This window comes from Streptopelia decaocto (genome assembly GCF_964273445.1).
Source record: "Streptopelia decaocto genome assembly, chromosome: 1".
NCBI lineage: Eukaryota > Metazoa > Chordata > Aves > Columbiformes > Columbidae > Streptopelia > Streptopelia decaocto.
This window is the reverse complement of record NC_138663.1, coordinates 20374970-20394387: the sequence shown is the minus strand read 5'-3', so window position 1 is coordinate 20394387 and position 19418 is coordinate 20374970. Positions and strand designations below refer to the sequence as shown.

At 36.4% G+C, this 19418-nt stretch overlaps 1 protein-coding gene across 1 annotated transcript in view; it reads right to left on the bottom strand.

Annotated features, from left to right (window-relative positions):
* Positions 1-5021: 5021 nt before the first annotated feature.
* ZBED4 (zinc finger BED-type containing 4) overlaps positions 5022-19418 on the bottom strand; it is a 29373-nt gene continuing 14976 nt past the window's right edge. Inside the window, exon 3 of the mRNA XM_082043654.1 lies at positions 5022-10369. Within this exon, the coding sequence (XP_081899780.1) occupies positions 6448-9963 (3516 nt within the window). The 5' untranslated portion in view covers positions 9964-10369 and the 3' untranslated portion in view covers positions 5022-6447. The remainder of the gene's footprint in view (positions 10370-19418) is intronic.

Below are 19418 nucleotides of genomic sequence, written 5' to 3'. Positions count from 1 at the left end.
ATCCTTGGAATAGAAACTAAAACCCTCTCTCCTTTTCTTAAGTCAATCTTCTCATCACCAAGGCTTGTGTTGTCTTTAGCTCCACAAGAAACAGAACTTATTTTTCCTTTAATATAGATAAATTCCCCTAGAAGAGGGTATTAAAGAAGTCTCTCACCCATTCTAAAAAGGTGAAGTGAGGGATTACAAATTCTTCTGTATTTGGGGCGCATAGGAGAGGAGTTCAAGTTCCTGCATGAATGGTGCAGGGAAGAGACATACTGTGAAAATTTAATTGGTGGAATTTTTGAGGGGACTTTAATGAATTTTCTGTGACTACTCAAGTTCTTAAAAGAAAAATTACTTTTGTCTTGACTGATTACAAAGAACCCTAGAGTACAGCTTAATAAAAGGATAAATCAGGTGAATGTATTCAAATAATTGAGGGTTGAATTAACCTAAATAAAGCAAAAGACATTTAGTACAGTCCATCTATTAATTATGTTACATCTATGACATTTACACACAGAATGGAGTTGTAAATAAAAGGCATTTAACATGTATAATGCTGCTGTAGAATGAGAGTTACTTCAGGATGTCTTGTTAAATGTTTCATGGCATCATGCATTGCCTTTTGAAGTTTGACTGAATTTCTTACAGGCAACATTTGTTCCTATAAAGAGCAAGGCTAACAAGTGATTTGAACACAAACACATAACTCTGTCATTTCTCTCAGAGATAATGAATAATCACTGTCGTACAGCCTGAGATTTAAGATGCCCTGTGTTGTAAAACTGAATGAAGTAATTTAATGAAAAAAGTTGTGGAACTCGCTGACAGAGGACATTTTTGGATGCTGAAAGTACAAGGTGCTTCAAAACAGGGTTAAACAGATCACTCTCCCATCAAGAACTAAAAGAATCAAAGGTCAAGGAACAGATTCCGCTTCACTAAGTCTCTAAGTAATAGAGTGTTCAGAGCTGGGAAAAAATACCAGATCGTGTTTACCTTATTCCTACCTGAAGTACTCGTTATGCTGAGAGAACTGGGTTTGTTCAGCCTTGAGAAAAGCAGCTTAGGGGAGATCTCATCACAGTGTTCCAGTATTTAACGGCTGGCTACAAAGAAGATGGAGACTCCCTTTTTACAAGGAGTCACATGGAAGAGACAGGAGCAATGGGTACAAGTCACTGCTGAGGAGATTCCGATTGGACGCGAGGGAAGTTTTTCACTATGAGAACAATCAGCCATTGGAATAATGTCCCAGGGAGGTGGTGCATTCCCCGACACTGGACAGTTTTAAGATTCAGCTGGGCAGGGTGCTGGGCCACCATGCTTTTGCCAGGAGGTCGGACCAGATGATCCTTGTGGTCCCTTTGAACCTGGTACTGTGTGATTCTCTGTTGAGAGCAAATTTGGGGTGAGGGAATCTGGAAAATGGTTGTATAAGATCCAACATAAAAATGTATCTGTTAACACTGAGAAAAGCCAGAATGTGTCTCAGCTTCTTCCCTTTGCTGTCCATTTCGCTTCAGCCAACAAACACAACCTCAACACAACTGCATGACACATTCTGAAACACTGATCACACCCCTTTTTGTCACTCCCTACCCATTTCGCACATCCCCTTCGTGAGACAGGTTACACATTAGGGCAAACAAGATTTGAGATTGTGCTGTCTCTCCTACTGCAGCTACAACTGTTCTGAGACCACTCCAATCTTCCTGAATACTTCTAGTTCTTTCTATAATGCTAAGGAGCTTGAAAGGTGATACAAGATTTAAACACTTATTTGCTGTATCTCAGTTTCAATGCAAGAGTGTGCATTTCCCTTGCATCCAAGACCACTTTTTCATTCATAGCAGAAATTATACAGAAGTCTAGCACTGCTTTCCTCATTTCATTACCTGTGCTCATTCTTAAATAGTCCCTTCCCACCCCCACCTAGTGTTCAAAGAATCCTGTACAAATGACTTCACTTTCTATTTGCAAGAAAAGAAAACCACAAGCTGAGTTTATGACCGATGTCAGCAAGACTGTTTAGCCACAGCCTTCTCGGGTAGCTGGTTACACAATGAGTCTCAGCTACGTCTTACATGAAACATACAGCTATCTGCTTAACAAGCAACACAGAAAACTAAAAAGGGTGTTTGCAAAAATTCCTGAAGTTAAATCACAAAATACCTCTGTGAAGATCTTCCTTACTAATTTAAATATGTTTCTTAAATTTAATTGATCCATTTTGTGTGCAACTATTTTATATCAGCCCTTTGGATCAACAGAAGCAACTATGACTACTTTCGACTGTTCATTTTAGTCCTTTGTTTATGATAGTGAGGACAGCCAGTGTTTCTTCTGCAGTTCTACATCTAACTCTTGCAGGCAGTCTTTCACCAATTCTGCTTTATTTCAGCTGTAACTGCCCTTGGTTCCATACCAAGGCTTGATTTGTGTCCAGTTATGTCCAGTGTAAGGTAACAATGCTGTCTGAAATGGCAGTCCGTCTTTTCCTTTTAAACTGCCAATTTAAAAATCAAGAAATTGGAAAAAGGAATTGGTTCATACAGGAAAGAAAAACAAACAAACCAAAACAAACACACAACCACAACCAATAAAAAACACCAAAAAACTTAACGGAACTGCTTAAGCAGTTGGTGTTGGAAGCCAAGTTGATACCTGAGCTGGGGACATCGCTGCTGGTTGGCACGTTCATTTTATGAAATAAAGCAGCTTTGTGTCAGTTTTGCAAGGAAACCAAGAAGGTAAAGAATAAAAGATGAATATATTTGTGGAATGACTAAAATGCTTAGTTTATAAAATCTAAATGTGTAATTAGAAAGTGTTATTTGCATTATATGGTTTTTTTTTTCCTGTGTTTGGAGATACCTAGATGCAAGTTTGTTATGGTCAGCTCTGTACAGTGGTGGAAAAAATGAGACTTCAAAGAACAGATCTCTCAACAACTGCAAACGTCCACTTTGAGCTTGTCATCTATAGCTACATTATATCCATCACATCCTTATGCTAGAATTTAAACTGTTCTAGATTGAAATTTTGGTTCTTTGTAAATTCAGAAGCTGCTTTTGTGGAGCAAGGAGAAACTATGAATATTCCCAGTAAATGCTCACCAGCCAAATTCTGTAGTCAAACAGGTTTAACCTTCGCTTTCGCTTGATGGGTAGGGAAAGAGGCCAAATGGAAAGGGGCAATGTGGCGGGAGCATATTCACAGGTTTCTGGAGCAGTATACAGATCTTAGAGATGCTTTCCATTAAATACCTTTAAGACTGGAATTGTTGGAAAAGGCTGTAGTTCCTACCCTTGGAACTACAAAATATTTCTTGCTACAGTGTGTAACTGTTACACCCGCCTACTCTTAAAAGAAGCAAAAGCCAAAGTTTCTTACAATGACACAAAGTATCATGTTTAGTACAAAGCTACATTTTACTTTTTAAGCTAAGAGAAAAAAAGTCTGCTTACTAAATTTATGTCTAAATTGCTAATGTACTGAAATTAACTGTTTAAATAAAATAAATATCACTGTTGCAGGTTCACCGTATCATTATGTGTTAGGGAACTGTCTGCTGCTGGAGGGATCATTCCAGCACAAACTCAGCTTGATAAATGCTCCTTCTATAAACAGAGCTCAGTCAGAGAGAGTAATGTAAATATAGTGAGTTTCTATACAATACAAATATTGGAAGAGTTAGGGGAAAAAAGTTTTAGCAATCACTAAGAATTTATATTAAAAATCATACAGTAAACCCAACACAAAACACACCCACTCAATAACTTACCTCAATACGTCAATGAAAGCTTTCAGCCCTTCTTTTGAAGTCATTCTCTTCTCACAGCAGCAGTGCCTGAACTGAAGGTTGAGATGCTCCCATAACTCCTATAGAAGGATCAAGGCTTACATCTGAAAAACTGCAGCTTTGGGGTCTCAGTCTTTCCTATTTTATTTGATTTTTTAAGAATTACGTGGTTTGATTTTAAGGCCTTTCAGGCCTGCATATTATCTTTACAAAAATTGGAATGTAATTATTAATTCTTAGCCAAGCCAATACTGAATCACTGTGGTCTTAAGAACTAGGCCTTTCAAAGCACAACTATACAATTAAGTATCCATATGAATAAGATGCAAATGAGGGGATACAAAATGCCAGCTCTTCAGCTTTCCACATGAGAGTCACACAGGAGCTACAGCAAAGGCCTTCAGCCACCACGCTGGTTTCCAGAGACCTGGGATTTTCAGGGAAGCTACTTCACTGCCAGCACTGCTGCTGTGATGTGGCTCTACAACACTTTAAACCTAAGGCCATATTTATGTTCAAGCCTTCAATGAAAATTATATCACTTGATTAGAGGAAAAAACAACAAAAAAAACAAACAAAAAAAAAGATTTTTCATCCTTTACCTCCCTTCTCTACTGGAGAGATTAAACATCTTTGCAAACATCAAGGTTATATTCACAGTTAAAATGGAGGGAAAAGAATGGAGATAATAATTAACCAGTAACCATTTAAACATGTTTCCCAACAAGCTGCTTCAAACTCACCTAGTTCGAACTATATGTAAACTAGAACAAATTGTTTTATTACTGCAGAAAGAAAAAACAACGTGCTGTTCTAATTTAACCCTAAAAGAACAAAGACATGCTGACTGTTGATAGTATTAAAAGTTGCCTTTTAAAATACTGGAGTCAAAATGCAGTATTAGTTCTTCCCAAGTACACTCCATAACAATTTACTTAAATAGTACAGGTGCAAAAATAACTGATGAAATAACAATCAAAATACCTGATACCATAAAATATTTAGAGACATGTCATGTGGAAACCAAAGCCACCTGAGAAAGAATTGAACACATTTTCCTGAGGCTGAAGACCTTGAGTGAAATGAAAAGAACTAGAATCCAGGCTGAAGTCCAAAGAGCTAAATGGAAAACCAATCTATTCACATAGCATGTTCGGTGGTATATTTATAATTACATTTGTATCAATTTAATCCATCTGAAAATAAAAGGCAGTGTTGACTACCACTAGAAAATTGCAAATAAAATGTTTAATTTCAGAAACTTGAGTTCACCATTTATAAATACACTAAAACATAGTAAATGCAAAATTAGATTAGGCATAGGTACAGTATTTTAACAAAGCTACAACTTTTCTAAAAGGTCATAGACAAATGATGACTTGTTTCCCAAAAATATGCAATGAAAACTGAAGTGAGAAAATTATTCTTTCTAGAGTTAAAAAAACCCCATGGAGAACGTTCCTTTCAAATTAAAATCCTGGCTATTTTTTTTTTTAATCTTATTTGAAGTGTTGAGGGCTCTATATCCCATTTTCCTGATGAACACCAACAGTTACGTACCAACCCTACTACATAAAATTCTAAGCAGTGCACCATATCCATAAGGCTATGATGGAAAATCAGAAGATCAGGTATTTCTGTACTAGAAGCTTTAAGACAGGCTGTTCTACACAACCAAAATTACATTAGGAATAAGGGAACCTTATAGCTTCAATGCACTAAAGATTAGAAAAGGCTTCAGAATGACATTTCAGTCTTCATGGTAAATTTCTTGCCTTTTTTTGTACACAGCATTAAATAAGAAGCATTAATTCACAAACTTTGATAAGACTTCCAAAAAGTTTTTATAAATACCCAGAATATTTCTGTAGTTCAGTTAAAATGTAAAACCTGAACAAGAGAATCCAGAATGGGAAGTTTTACTACCGATTGCTGTATAACTGACATTTCATATAACTTCCAATTTAAGATTAATTTTCAGATACAAAGTCAATAGTCTCCTGTAAACATATCTGCTTCAATAACTCTTCTTAATCCTTTAAGTACTTTAGGGCTTGCAGATTAAAAAAACAAAAACAAAAACAAAAAACAAAAAAAAAAAAAAAACAAAAACAAAACAAAAAAAAAACAAACAAAAAACCAAAAAAACACATGACAAAAAGACAGTTTGAAATCCATCTTTCATGTACAGCTTTAACAACTACAAAAGCTGTTTTGTTGCAATTAAAGCAATGTTCAACTAAAATACAGTACCTGGTTTATGGTTTTTACATAATAATTGAATAAAAAACTACCGAATAGAACTGTTTACATCTTTTTTTTTGCCATTCTATTAAAACAAATGACTGAGCTTTTTTAAAGTCCATTTACAATTATGGATTAAAACCTACATAATTTTGTATAATTTGACAAGACAGGCTACCTCTAGTAAGAACTTTTAAAAAACATATATACAATATCTGGCCTGAAGTACTATGAATAAGGCACATGTAGACATATTGAAAGCTGAAAAAAATGAAACTAAAATTTGGAATTATAGTCACTGATTAGATGTCATACATGGCCCCTATTGGAGCAATTTAACAATCCAAGTTATAGACAGTTAATATCCAGTGAGCAACAATAGGTTTAGTCTAGCAGTTTGTTCATTAGTTTCAATACTGGAAGTATATTAAAGGAAGATTGACTTTCAAAAAGATAAGCTTTTCAAAGTGTTCAATCATTAACCTTGACTGGCTAAAGTTGTTGCTTTCATTGGATGTACTGAATAATCTTTCTGAAGGAACGATGCTTGGTGGGCAACCCAAGAACCTGACAGCCAATTTTGACAGTACAGGCCAAGATGACTTCTTAAAGTTCCAGTAAGTTAGAGGATCACAGTTATGCTCAAGCACTTCTTCCTCCAAGTAAGAAAGCACCATCTCCTCTGGTAACTTTGCTCTCTCTTTCAGGTCTTTTGTTTTCTTCATGTCACCCATGAGTGACCAAAGATTATCTTCCCCATATGAATTTGTAGATGGTGAACCCATATCACATCCATTGGAAACAGGTTTATCATTTGAGGTAGAACTCATTATTTCCAGCTCCCTGATTAAGTCTTGTTTGTATTGTTCAGCCTCCTCCTCTGTAAATAAGGATGTTTTATACCGGGGATCCAGAAGTGTAGCAAAAATGTACCTTGGATCATGAAGCGTGGAGGACAGTCTACTCACCATAGCTTCTTTCAAAGATTTCAGCATAGTATCTATGCCCATTGTTTCTTCAAATAGCATTTCTATTTTCCTGTTGAGTATATGAATCATTGGAATCACTTGGCTGAGAGTAGACATGTGTGTGCTCATCTCCCTGCTTGCAGCTTCGAAAGGTTTGAGAGCATGACACACGGACTGCATGACTTCCCACTGATCACAACTTATCAGCTCCCGAAAGCTGCATTCTATCGACATCTCATCAATTGCTCTTTTCTGTTCGATAAGACGTTCAAGCATATGAAATGATGTATTCCACTTTGATGGAACATCTTGTATTAGCTGATGCTGAGGCAATTCATACTCTTTTTGCAACTCAGCTAACTTCTCTTTTGCTTTTGCTGACCGATGGACGCGTTCACAGATCTTTCTTGCAATACTAAGCAAATTCTGAACCATTCTCTGGCTCTTAATAGCCTCATTTACAATGACATTAACAGTGTGACTAAAACATTGTACACTTGAATGATCACCTTCATTTAAAGTTTTCTCTATGCTCTGATTATCAGTAACAGTAATCCCAACCTGAAGGCCAACAGAAGTAATCCATGTTTCCCACCAGTACTCTAACTGCTTTTGAATACTGATTCCATTGTAATCACAATCAATCTGTGAGACATTTAACAGTGCTGAACAATGGTAATCCTCACACTGTGGTCGAAATGAAGACTCAAATGTTACCCAATGAGCTGTCAGAGTTAGATACTCTCGTGTTTGGTTGCTCATCCATATTCCAGACGTAAAATGGATCACTCCACTTTCAGCTTCTTTCAGATGTGAAATAATTATTTGTTTTACATTATCATACATATCTGGAATTGCTGTCCTAGAAAAGTACGATGGAGAAGGTAAAGAATACTGAGGTTGCAAGTATTCAAGCAGCCTGTTAAAGCCAACGTTGTCTACAAAAGAATATGGCTGGAGGTCAAGTGCAATCATTTCGGCTACAAGACTTGTGATTTTTTTGGCAACTGGGTGAGAGTCACAAAACTTGTCATTGGTTTCATCAAAATTTGAAGATCCTAGTAATTCTGTGCTCAGTGGCGTGTGATTATCTGTAGATGAGGATAATCCTGTCTCCGAGACATCAGTTTTCAATACATTGTTATGAAACCTTTGTAAATGTCTTAGAAGGCAACTTGTGCCTAGATTTGTTGGCTTTTTCCCCCTACTTATTGTACGTCCACAGTGCATGCATATTACTTTTGTTGAGTCTGCAGAACAAATTGAAAAGTGATTCCACAGTTTTGAGGTCTTCTTACTATTAACAGGAAATATAAGTTGATTATCATGTGTAACCATCGTAGGCAAGTCAGTCAACTTTGAGGATGAACATTCTGCAGAAGCCAAAGTGGCATAAGGAGAATTTGCCAAACTCACATCAAGAAAGCTCTTTTGGTTTCCAATGACATCAGGATGGCGTCTATATAGATGTCTCATCAAGCAGCTTGTGCCCACATCTCCTTTCTTACCACGACTTATCATACAACTGCAGTATCTACATACTGCTTTTAGACTGTCTGCAGGTGACAGTGAAAAGTGATGCCAAACTTCTGATTTAAGCCTCTTCATAATCCTTTTGTTTTGCTGAAATACAGCAGTAGGTTCAAATATTAGTGGGCCTAATCCCTCACACTGTTTCTCAGGAGAGGAAACAAAAGAGACTTCACCTATATCATCAGAAGATGACAGCATAGAGTCTTCCACTAGAGCATCTCCAGAAGACAGATTAGTATGGATTTCCTCAGAGATTCTGTCTGGAGAGGAAGAAACAGAAGTTGATTCTTTCGCTAGTTTTCCGGGAGAGGATGACATAGAATTCAGATCACTATCTGAGGGTAATAAAGAAGGCAACAGAGTTGGAGGTGTGGTGTAGAGAGGTGGTATGCTGGTACCACCCCCATTCTCTTGCAGGACAATGGAACGATGGGCTCTCCACATATGTCTTATCAAACAACTTGTTCCCAGGTCTTTTCCATTTTTTCCTCTGCTGAATTCATTCATGCAGTGGATGCAAACAGCTTTAGAATTATCTAGAGGTGACAAATAAAAGTGTTTCCAGACAGCAGATCTCCTCCTGGAACCTGATGTGCTCTTTGGAATGACAACAGTTTTTTCTGCTACATTCTCCACAGTGTCATCATACTGATTATTGGGTAGCTGTGAAGATGACTCAACCATGACTTCTTCTTTGCTGCACTTTTCAGAAACTGAGAGATCTGGTATTTCTTCAGAAGAAACAATAGAAACAGATTCCTCAATTATTCGATCTGGAGATGGTATTTTGGAAGCCATTTTCTTGACCAGTTTTATAGGGGATAACATAGAACTCAGATCTCCAACATCTGCGGACTGAGGTGGCAGTAACAATGTAGGTGAAGAAAAGGAAGGTATACCTGGCATACTTCCATTTTCTTGAATGAGTACAGTGGGATGTGCTCTCCTCACATGTCTCATGAGACAACTTGTACTCAGGTCCTTTTCATTTTTACCCCTGCTAAATTCTTTCATACAGTACATACATATCGCTTTAGTGCTATCTCTAGGAGATATAAAGAAATGGTTCCAAGCAGGTGACTTTTTTCTAGAGCTTATGTTTCTGCTAGAAAGGAGGCTTTGTGTCACAGCTTCCATTGCTACATCATACAGCGTACTACTATACTGAGAAAAAAGAGATCCGTAATCATCTTCATTTTCTGTAGATAAATATTTGCCAGGGTTGTTGGTAATGAAGTTCTTTTCTTTGTCTTCTTGTTCATCACTGCTGTCCGCATGTTTGAAATCATCTTGTTCTGTCTTGATATCCATTCTTTCTAGAGTACAATTAATGCTGTCTTCCTCTTGCTCTACTTTTAAGTTATTGATTTTACCCAATACAAAATTACCATCCATTGTGGGGGAACCTTCTTTACTCTTGTCCATGGATGACGAATTCTTCTTGCCAAGTCTTCATTTATTAATAAATACAGACAATTTAAAAGATTATTTTAAAATTGATTTAAATGATGTATCTTGTATAATGAATGCACAAACACAAATGTGCATATGTGTCAAAATAATCTGGTTTATGAATTCTGTTCCCGTGTTGTGCATAAGCAAATATGATCAGTCATAAAAATGCATTTAAAAATTACAGACCTAATTAATGGAAACTCATTTTTTTCCCAGGATCAGGACATTTCTTGTCATAGATGAATGTTCTCAAAGACAGCTACTGTTAAATGCTTCATGTTGTAGACATAATCCTAAAAAAAGAATGTTCTCTTTTCTTGTTGAAGGAAGCCATTCTGTTCATCTTGATTGGGCAACTGCAATTCTTCTGCACCATCTAGAAATTTAAAGAAAATAAAATAAAAAAAATCAGAAGACAAAGTTGACTAGCACTCTAAATAACTAGCAAAGGTGAACTGGAAACATGCACTGTATGTTCTATGGGGTTTTGTTTGTTTGGTTGGTTTTTGGGGGGAGGGTTTCTGGTGTGTTTTTTTTTTTTCTCTTTTTCTCCTTTGAGATAAAAACAGTTGAGTGTACTATAAAAAACAACAACAAATAATATATTTATTGTGGGCAAATATGTGTCTATACATGCAGCTCTGGTTCAGCTTTGACAAAATCTAGATTCCAAGTGTCACTTTTATATTTGCTTGGACATATCTATGCCTCATGCTACATCTTAACCACTGCATAATCATACATATGCATATGCGTAATCATACACATATATACACAAACATATACTACATATGTGTCTATATGTACAGATACATATGAAGAGAAGCAGGCATTTAGTCACATTAGCACAGAAATACGTATTTAAAGCTAAATGTTAATTTAAACTTCTGTACATTGAGCCCTTCACTACTGAAAATAGTATTTAAAAATACAGTATTTTAAAAGAAACTGCCGTAAGGGTGTCCAGCGTTTAGTGACACTAATCTCTCTGTTCCTTTGACCATAGTCTCACATGGTTATATTCACGCCATAACACTCCCAGACAACACCATAGGATAGAAACAAGCTACTTTTAGAGTTACATGACTGAAAACTGCAATGCTGAATTTAGGACAACTCGCTATGCGATTGCCACACACACACTGAGGTCTCCCAAAAGCACAACAGCATCACTCAGAAGCAAAGATCCACACAGCGGCACACATTGGTGCGCAGGGCAGTGCCGCCAGTCCAGGTTCCTCACGTACCGCCACGGTTGTGCTAGAAAGTACATTCACACCAAGACAGCCTATTTCCCTCATGGCTAAAGATTTCCCCCACCAACAATTCCAGTACAAAGAATAGCTTTTTTAAGTACAGCTGCATATAAATCACAAGGCAACAGTAGGCTCAAAAACCAGAAATCCTCACGGCCCCACACAAACCTGAAGAACATGTCTGTATTAGTCAGCTACTTTTTTTTTTTTTCCTTTTACTACAGTTCTATCAGAACCCTAAATTTTGCCAAACTCTTTTCTCACTCATTCTCTTGTGTCATTAATGTACTTACTGGTACCTTCATTCAAGAGAACCGTTTTTTGACCACACAGCTGATGCTACACTATGCAGCCCAATTTGTGCAAACTGGATTTTAAGGGATTCTTTCTTTCCAGCTGAAGACAAAACATAAATTTGATTTGGTTATTTAAAAATTTCTCACACAATTTTCATGTGTTACTCAAACACAAGAAGGATTTCAGAAGACAAAAGGTGAATATAGCCATAGCTACAGGACATGTAAAAAAAGTCTAGGCTGTACTCATACAGCCATTTCCACCCTGTATCAAGACTAATGCCATATTACCTTTGTAACCTAGTTTAATTAATATTTCTCTGAGGCCTGCTTACAAGAGGGATCAGAAACACTTTTTATGCTGTGGATTTCAGATTTCTGGAAAGCCTATTGCAGTGAGAACTTTCTTTTCCAGTGCAGGAGAAGAGGCAGGGAACAGGGCAGGTAATCAGCTTACTGCAGCTCTTTTAAGGAAAAGGAGATGAAGCAGTCAGAACTTGCAAAGAGGAAGGCAGTAACTCTGGTTTTCTTTCTGTAAAAGCTTTAGTATTTGTAGTCTTTCTTTAAAAAAAAAGCTTTCTGACAACAAAAGATATGAGGGTTGAGCATGAAGAATGTCAGTTCTAATGAAGGGAGACTTGAAAAACCTTATATTTCCAGGAGAAATTAATTTAATTTAATTAATTAATTTAAATACACAGTATTTTGTACACGTTTGTGAAATCACATCTAAAGCAGCAAAAACTAATTTTACATTACTCAGTATAAGACTGAACGAAACACAAGTTAATGATCACACATGTATTTATGATATAGCCAAAGACTGTCAACATTTTAAATAGAAATCAATCTAAGAGGATATTTTTTAATCTTTATTTTGATCTAATCTGTGAATTTGGAGCTTGTACTACAAACGGGAAAAGCAATTATATACAATACGCTGCTGTGACTTAGGATCACAGAACAGAAAGGCTCACAAGCAAGTGACTCCATGCAGAGCTTACAGAACATAAATTATGCATCTAAGTGCCAAGTTACAGTAAGGACATTACAGATTCCTAGTTAGATTCGCACACAATACACACATGCATCAATTGACGTAGGGTTCTGATGAAGCTGTGCACAATTTTTTGCCTCAAAACAGGTAATCACATCTCTAGCCTACAATTCCTGTAACTTCTTAACCATGCAAAAACAACTCATGGAGACGCTTCACTTGTCCCTGTCCTGATAAGCAGTTACTGTTTACACAGTGAAGTATAATATAAGGCAGCTGTGATGGGAAGATTTGGAAACCTGATAGATGAGACCAGTTGAGTTCTTAATCATTATCAGCCATTATCACTACATATTCAAACAGGTAGGCCGTAATCATCTTTTCCTAAATTAGCTTTGGGCACAAAATACCACTGAGCTGATGCCATGTGGTTAAATACAGATGGCTACAGTCCTTGACGGTCTTAGTTGCTGAAGTCAAGGTGAACAGGGGAGAAAGCTATTTGGGCTCTGAAGCAGAAACGGCAGTGGCAGATTTCACCTATTGCTGTTGCTGGGTGTTTTTAATGCCCATAATCTCCTTCACCAAAAAAAGGGTGTGGGAAGCAATCTCATCTGCTCCTGACATTATTTACCTTATTTTCTTTAGGACCAAAACCTGTTCTTGTTCCACCAGAAATCTTTCCTGCTTATTCTGTATGTTTTGTTTTTGCTTGCAGATTTTGCGGCTGGAATTATGATTTACATGTTTTTCTGTCCCCTACTTGTGCAATTAAATATAGGTCTCCCTTAGCAGCTACATATTATTTCTATAATTATGCTTAGCTGTGACATAAAATGTTTTCATATTGTTAGGAGGGTTATGCCATTAGCAATGTCATGAAGTGCTTATATACTGTGGCCAGTTACACTATTTTAGTGTACTTATAACTGAGTTTAAAACAAGAAAATATTAATTAAATCATGTCCACTTTATTGCTGCTACAGGTCTCTGGCTACATAGTACCTATATTTCTGGGCATTCTTGCTGCCTTCTAGGAATGCAGAATAGATGATATTCTTCAAGGAGACTTGTTAGGGCTGCTCCATCACTTCCTGGGAAATCCCCAAGGTTGGATGCCCCTTAAGAGATTTTTTTTTCCATTTTCTTTAAAACATTTAAGCATGATCTCTATTGCTTTGAGTGTTACTACACTATACTGTAACATTACGTCAAGCTCCCTTCAAACCACCTTGAGAGTTCAAGCCAAATTTCCTTTAGAATACAGTCCCCAAAATGCTCAGGGTTAGAAAGAGATGTTTTTCATCTCCCCTTCCCATGCCAACTCTATATAAGAGTCAATATATTTCAAAACCAAACAAAACACTCCATCCTATTTTAAAATTTTACAGTAACCTAGAACAAAGTATGAATTTTGTTATGACCACCTTTACACAGATTATTTACCCTTGGACATAAACTATTTGAAGTTAAGGACTACTGCTAAACAAACAGGATATTCAACAAGAAGGAAAATGTTTTCAAAGGTGCAAAAGCCTACAGGCAGTCGGTTCAAAATTAAAATGATGAATGCCTTTGAAATTTCCTCATTAGATACCAACAAGTAGCAAAACAACTAATTAAGAGCTACCTTGCAAGAAAATCTCCAAAGAAAATAAATGGAACTAGAGGACCATTATCTGCTCAAATATACTACCCTGGACTATTAGCTCCTGAGCAGCTGTAGATCGTCAGCAGTTTGCTGTGGCAAGAAACTTGCAAAAACATTTTATAAGATTCTCCATTCAAAATGGGATTACTGAAAGTGTATAGTAGTTGACAAGAAGCGTCAGAAGAATGTCTCTGATCCAGAGTGCCACAGCAGGCTGCTGTGACCAGAAGAAACTACTGCTGAAAGAAGGGGTAAAAAAAGAAAAACACCGGTGTCTTGGGATTACAGAGGCATACATTAACACACAGAGAAGTATGAAAAGTATGCAAGAGCACTAAGCCATGAGCAGATTATTTGTTTGTAAAGCAGATAGTGGCCTGCAAGCTGTAAACAATTCTAGACTGAGCAGTCGGGCAATATCATGGACTTGATTATGTTACAGAATCTTAGGGCTAGAAATTGTCTAGAAAAAGTAACTTAAACCAAAAAACTTTAAATTACTACAGAAGCGCATACAGTGTAAATACAAACACACACACTTGCAAAATGCAAGAGTAGTTGTTTTGAGAGACAGCAAATGTGGAGCCAGTGAAAGCAACACTATTTACTGGCTTGAAAAAAAAAAAGTAGTGACAGATTTTAAGCGTGGGCGGTACATAAAAGCACATTAAAAACAATTTGCAGAAATGGATGTCAGTTTTAGAATAAATAGTGCTAATCTTGTTTATTTTTGGAAGTGTACAGGCATCATTAAGAACATCAAGTAAAAAGAAAACCCCCATAAGCAAGCAATACAAGCAATATGAAACAGACATTTTAAGAAATTATTATTAGCTTCCACTTCAATGGCAGGTACTATAGTAATTAAGGAATATTTGCTAAAAAGTCCACACAAACAAGAACCAAAACAAATAAAAAACTCCAAAAACCTGAAAACAAAACACACATCCAAAAATGTGTAACAAACAAGCAGAATATATTTTTAATATGAAATGTAAAGCCTAGATTAACCTCACTGCTTCTCAAAGTTACAAATCCCTTGAAGAAGGAAAACTAAGAATGGTGACTTTTTCTTTTTTTTACAGAAATTTCCTATGACAAAATATCATTACAAGCTCACTCATAAAGAACTGCAGAAGTTTACGAGATGCTGAGTGATTAAAACATTGCAAAATTAGCACGTTAGTCCCACTCTGAAACAAGGCGAGTCCTGCACTCCAGTCTCACTGAAGCTCACAGGAATCTGCGTGGACCTACAAGCATGAACTAGTGGATGCAATAGTGTAATTGGGACCGAAGTACAGAAAGCCAGGCTTAATAAAAGAAACAAATTGTTCTGAACTTCCTGGGAGGTAAGATTTGTAGAGGACTGCCAGGAGAGAAAAAACAGAGGAAGATAAAGCCATCTTTTCTATTCCATTACTTTTCCAGCCACCTAAAACGAAAATCTTACACTAACCAAAAACTGTTGCGGTTTTACAAAGGTATTCTCTCCAACTTGCAAAGTAACCTCTCGTTTTCACAACTCCAAATGTTCCATCTGGACACAAAAGAGTAAAGTATGGAAACAGCACCACCAATACTGTACATTGCTCCTTGTTGACAGGAACAGTCTTCACCCTAACTGAATATCGGAACAGAATATAATAATTAGGACAAGTAATATGAGACATTTTTAGTAACCTTATGTGAAAGAGTTCAAGGTTATAGGAATTTGTGAACTTAACAGAAATTATGTAAAAAAAAAAAATGGAGAAGCGTATGTAGGGGAAACATCATCACCAAAATAATATCTACATCAATTAAAAAAAAAAAAGAAAATAAAAAAGGGCATACACAGAAAAAGAAACAAACGACAGAAGCTATTCCTTTTGTAAGTGTTCTCTTTTACTGAAAACTCCTGATGTTAGAAACTGAAAAGTACTTTTATTTAAAATTTCAACTATTTACTATGCCTTTTTCCTTATATCTTAAAAAATGTGATATGTGAAAGTAACAAAACCATAACATTTTTGAATATCAGCCGAGAAATCATATCTATTAATAGGTTTAGCTTTTGTTCTGTCACTAACTACTGCTCTTGCAGACGTTTAAATTTCTCCCTCCATGACACCCTCACAATTAGGAGGGCTGTAATATCTTTCTTTCATGTTTTGTTTTTGTTCCATCTATTCTGCTATGAGTTTTACAGGGTCATCTTACTTTGCACCTTTTCCAACAAGGTCTCACTCTCATTAAGGCTCCCTAAGTACTCCTGAAAAGTGTAAAAAGGAAAAAGAAAAGCTTTTATAATTATTTGGCAAGTTCCATTTCAGAGTGAGACAAACATTTAGAAAAATCCTAGTTTACACATAGGGAATATTCATGAACAGTTTTGTATGTTTACGTAAACAACAAAAGACTGATTCAGCTAGACTAGGGCTGGTGGTGGCAAGGAAAAAGCAAATAATAAAATAAAATAAAATAAAACAAAACAAAACAAAATAAAATAAAATAAATAAAATACTTAAAAAAAAAAAAAAAAAAAAAAAAAAAAAAAAAAGAAGGAGGGGGGATTATTTCCTCCAAGGTTGGAACATTTCACAGATGTGTGACCAGCCAAGTAGGATGCCACATGTAGGAGCTGTAACAGGCTGGGAGGCAGGAACCAGGCAGCTCCTGAGGATGCTGTGACTGTTGGGATTCAGCTGCTGGAAGAACAGGGCAGCTGGTGCCCTCAAACTCCCTCAACCCTGAGGAGAAGCCAGGAAAAATTACAAAGAGAAAATAACATATTCAGAGTAACACATAAGGAGGGAAACAAAAACGTGCTTTGGAAAGTGATGGGACAAAGGTACATGCTCAGGGGCCTGGTAGACAAGGCAGGAGGAATGAGAGCCCTCCAAGAAAGGCATGTGAGCTCCCCAGTGCACTCATCCAAGACACAGAGACTTCCGATTTATCCAAGTATAAAGATAATTCATGCATCTACATGTTGCTGAAAAACTCAGTGTTTGGTGTAACCTGGGGCCTAAATCAGTCATCACAGACAGAGAAAAAGCAAAGTGTGGAGAGCTGAGTATTATAGCCATAGTCATCATTAGACTCTGGGTACTCAATCCTCATTACAAATGTAGGAATTTAGCTAGAGACTAAAAAGTCAAAAAGACTACCAGCTAGATGTAAATATTCACCCCTTTCTTGCCTCCTGTCCCCAAAACATCAAATAATTTTACTGTGAACATTTATATTAAGCAGTAAAACAGACTTGCTAGTGCCAAATTGTATATTTTTGGTTTAGCAGTCTCTGGACTCTTCTCTGTCTTCTATTTTCCCCACCTCCACCAAATTAACAATAATGGAGGAAGATAACAATCAGCAGCACAGCTCAGAAGTGATAGCTTTCCTCTTAAACTCTTGCTAAAGGGACAGAGTCAAGTTAAAATCTAACTAGCACATGGACAACACCTAACGTTGCACAAACTCAAGCTCAGCTTCTTACTCTTTTAAAACCTGGTTTGTTTTGTACATCTGTTTTCTCCTCTTGCTGCTGTAAACATCAAAAAGTCTATGGTACTCTGTTTACTGGTCATTTTCAGATGTTCCCTGAAGCCTCAGGAAAGATTCAAGAATTAAAAGCCTCAGCTTTGTACTAATACCTTCATCTAGAACCCTAAATCATCTGCATCACAGTGTATGGAAGAAAGCGTGTGCACCAGGTCCCCCTGCACAAAACTACATCAGGGCATAAAAGGGGTGAGAACAATTCATGACTATGGCAAAACCAAAGAGAAACGTCATGATTTCCACATTAGCATAATTTAAAAAAATACTTTGAAATAGACAAAAAGCAGAAATGAAGATTTCATTTTCAAAATTAATGTTTGTTTTTTTTAAAAAAATAGGATCTCACTCTTAATTCTGTCCTTATAGCAGTATATCATCAACCATAAAACTTCTTAAAAAGATTGAGATAATGTTTTTTACATATTATACATTTAATATCCATTATTTGTGAAATTTGATATAAATTAGGATGTTCGTGTTAGCATGCGTATTATTCACATCTGGCTGACATTTAGTTCTGACATCCCTGTTTCATGCCCAACTGGATTTGCAAAACTTGTTCAGTACCCACATGTTTCATCAGACCTCAATGGTACATACTGACTTATCAGTACGTTTAAGAATAAAAAAGGTGTCTGACATAGGGTAGGAAGTCAAAACTCAAGCTTATTTCTGGAGAAATCAGTCTTCAAAATTTAATTGACAATTTATTAAGTGTATATCTATTTGAAACATCATCCTTCACCACCTGAAGCCCATAGAACAGAAATGCCCATTCCACATTATTTCAAATAGAATTTACCTTAAAAGTAAAATAAAAATGCAAAGCTTAAATAACAAAAAAAATCACTTCAGCCAAAACAATGTCATTCCCAAGTTTTATATTAAAAAAAATAAATATCACTGTGTTACATGTACCACCATACATAATATTATGTGTCACCGCAAACAGTAATGCTACTCACACCCACAAGCACCTGATAAGTCTTTAATCACCACTACTTTTTTTTCTTAGTGCACTAAAAATACCATCAGATCTCAAGTGAGGCTCTCTTCCTTCACACATCCTTTGCTAACTTCCCACAGCAGCACACTATAAGAAAGGAGGGGAAAAAAGGCGGGTTGTACACATGCTAATCATTTCTGTTCCAGCTTTTACTAAGAGATCACTCACAAAAAACATTTGTCACAGTAAGTAAATTATGTCAACATTTTTCTAGAATCCAAACTGTCTCTTACTGTTGAAGAGTTCTCATTATCTGGTATGATACTACTGAAGCAATGTTTGCAGGAGATGTTTCTATGCCATTGCTCACACCTACCAAATGTCAGATCTGACATTTTTTAAAATGCTGATGTTTTAAGGAATAATTTCATTAAAACTTTAAGCAGGATTTTCCTGAATCTTATGTATCTAAATGAAAGCTATAGATTATACCCTTATTTTGATACTTTTATCATTTGCATTTTCTGACAAACAAATATTATATGCTATTAAGATGGGACAGTTCTTAACGCTACAAGAGATAAGGTGGTTTTCTTAAGGAAAAAAACTTTTTTTTTTAAACAGCTGAAGTACATACAACAGTATGGCTTACAGCATTTTTAATGCAGGACATCAAAGCTGCTTTTAGTATCTCATGCTGTACAATTTAGGACTGCAGGGAGATGACCAAAGG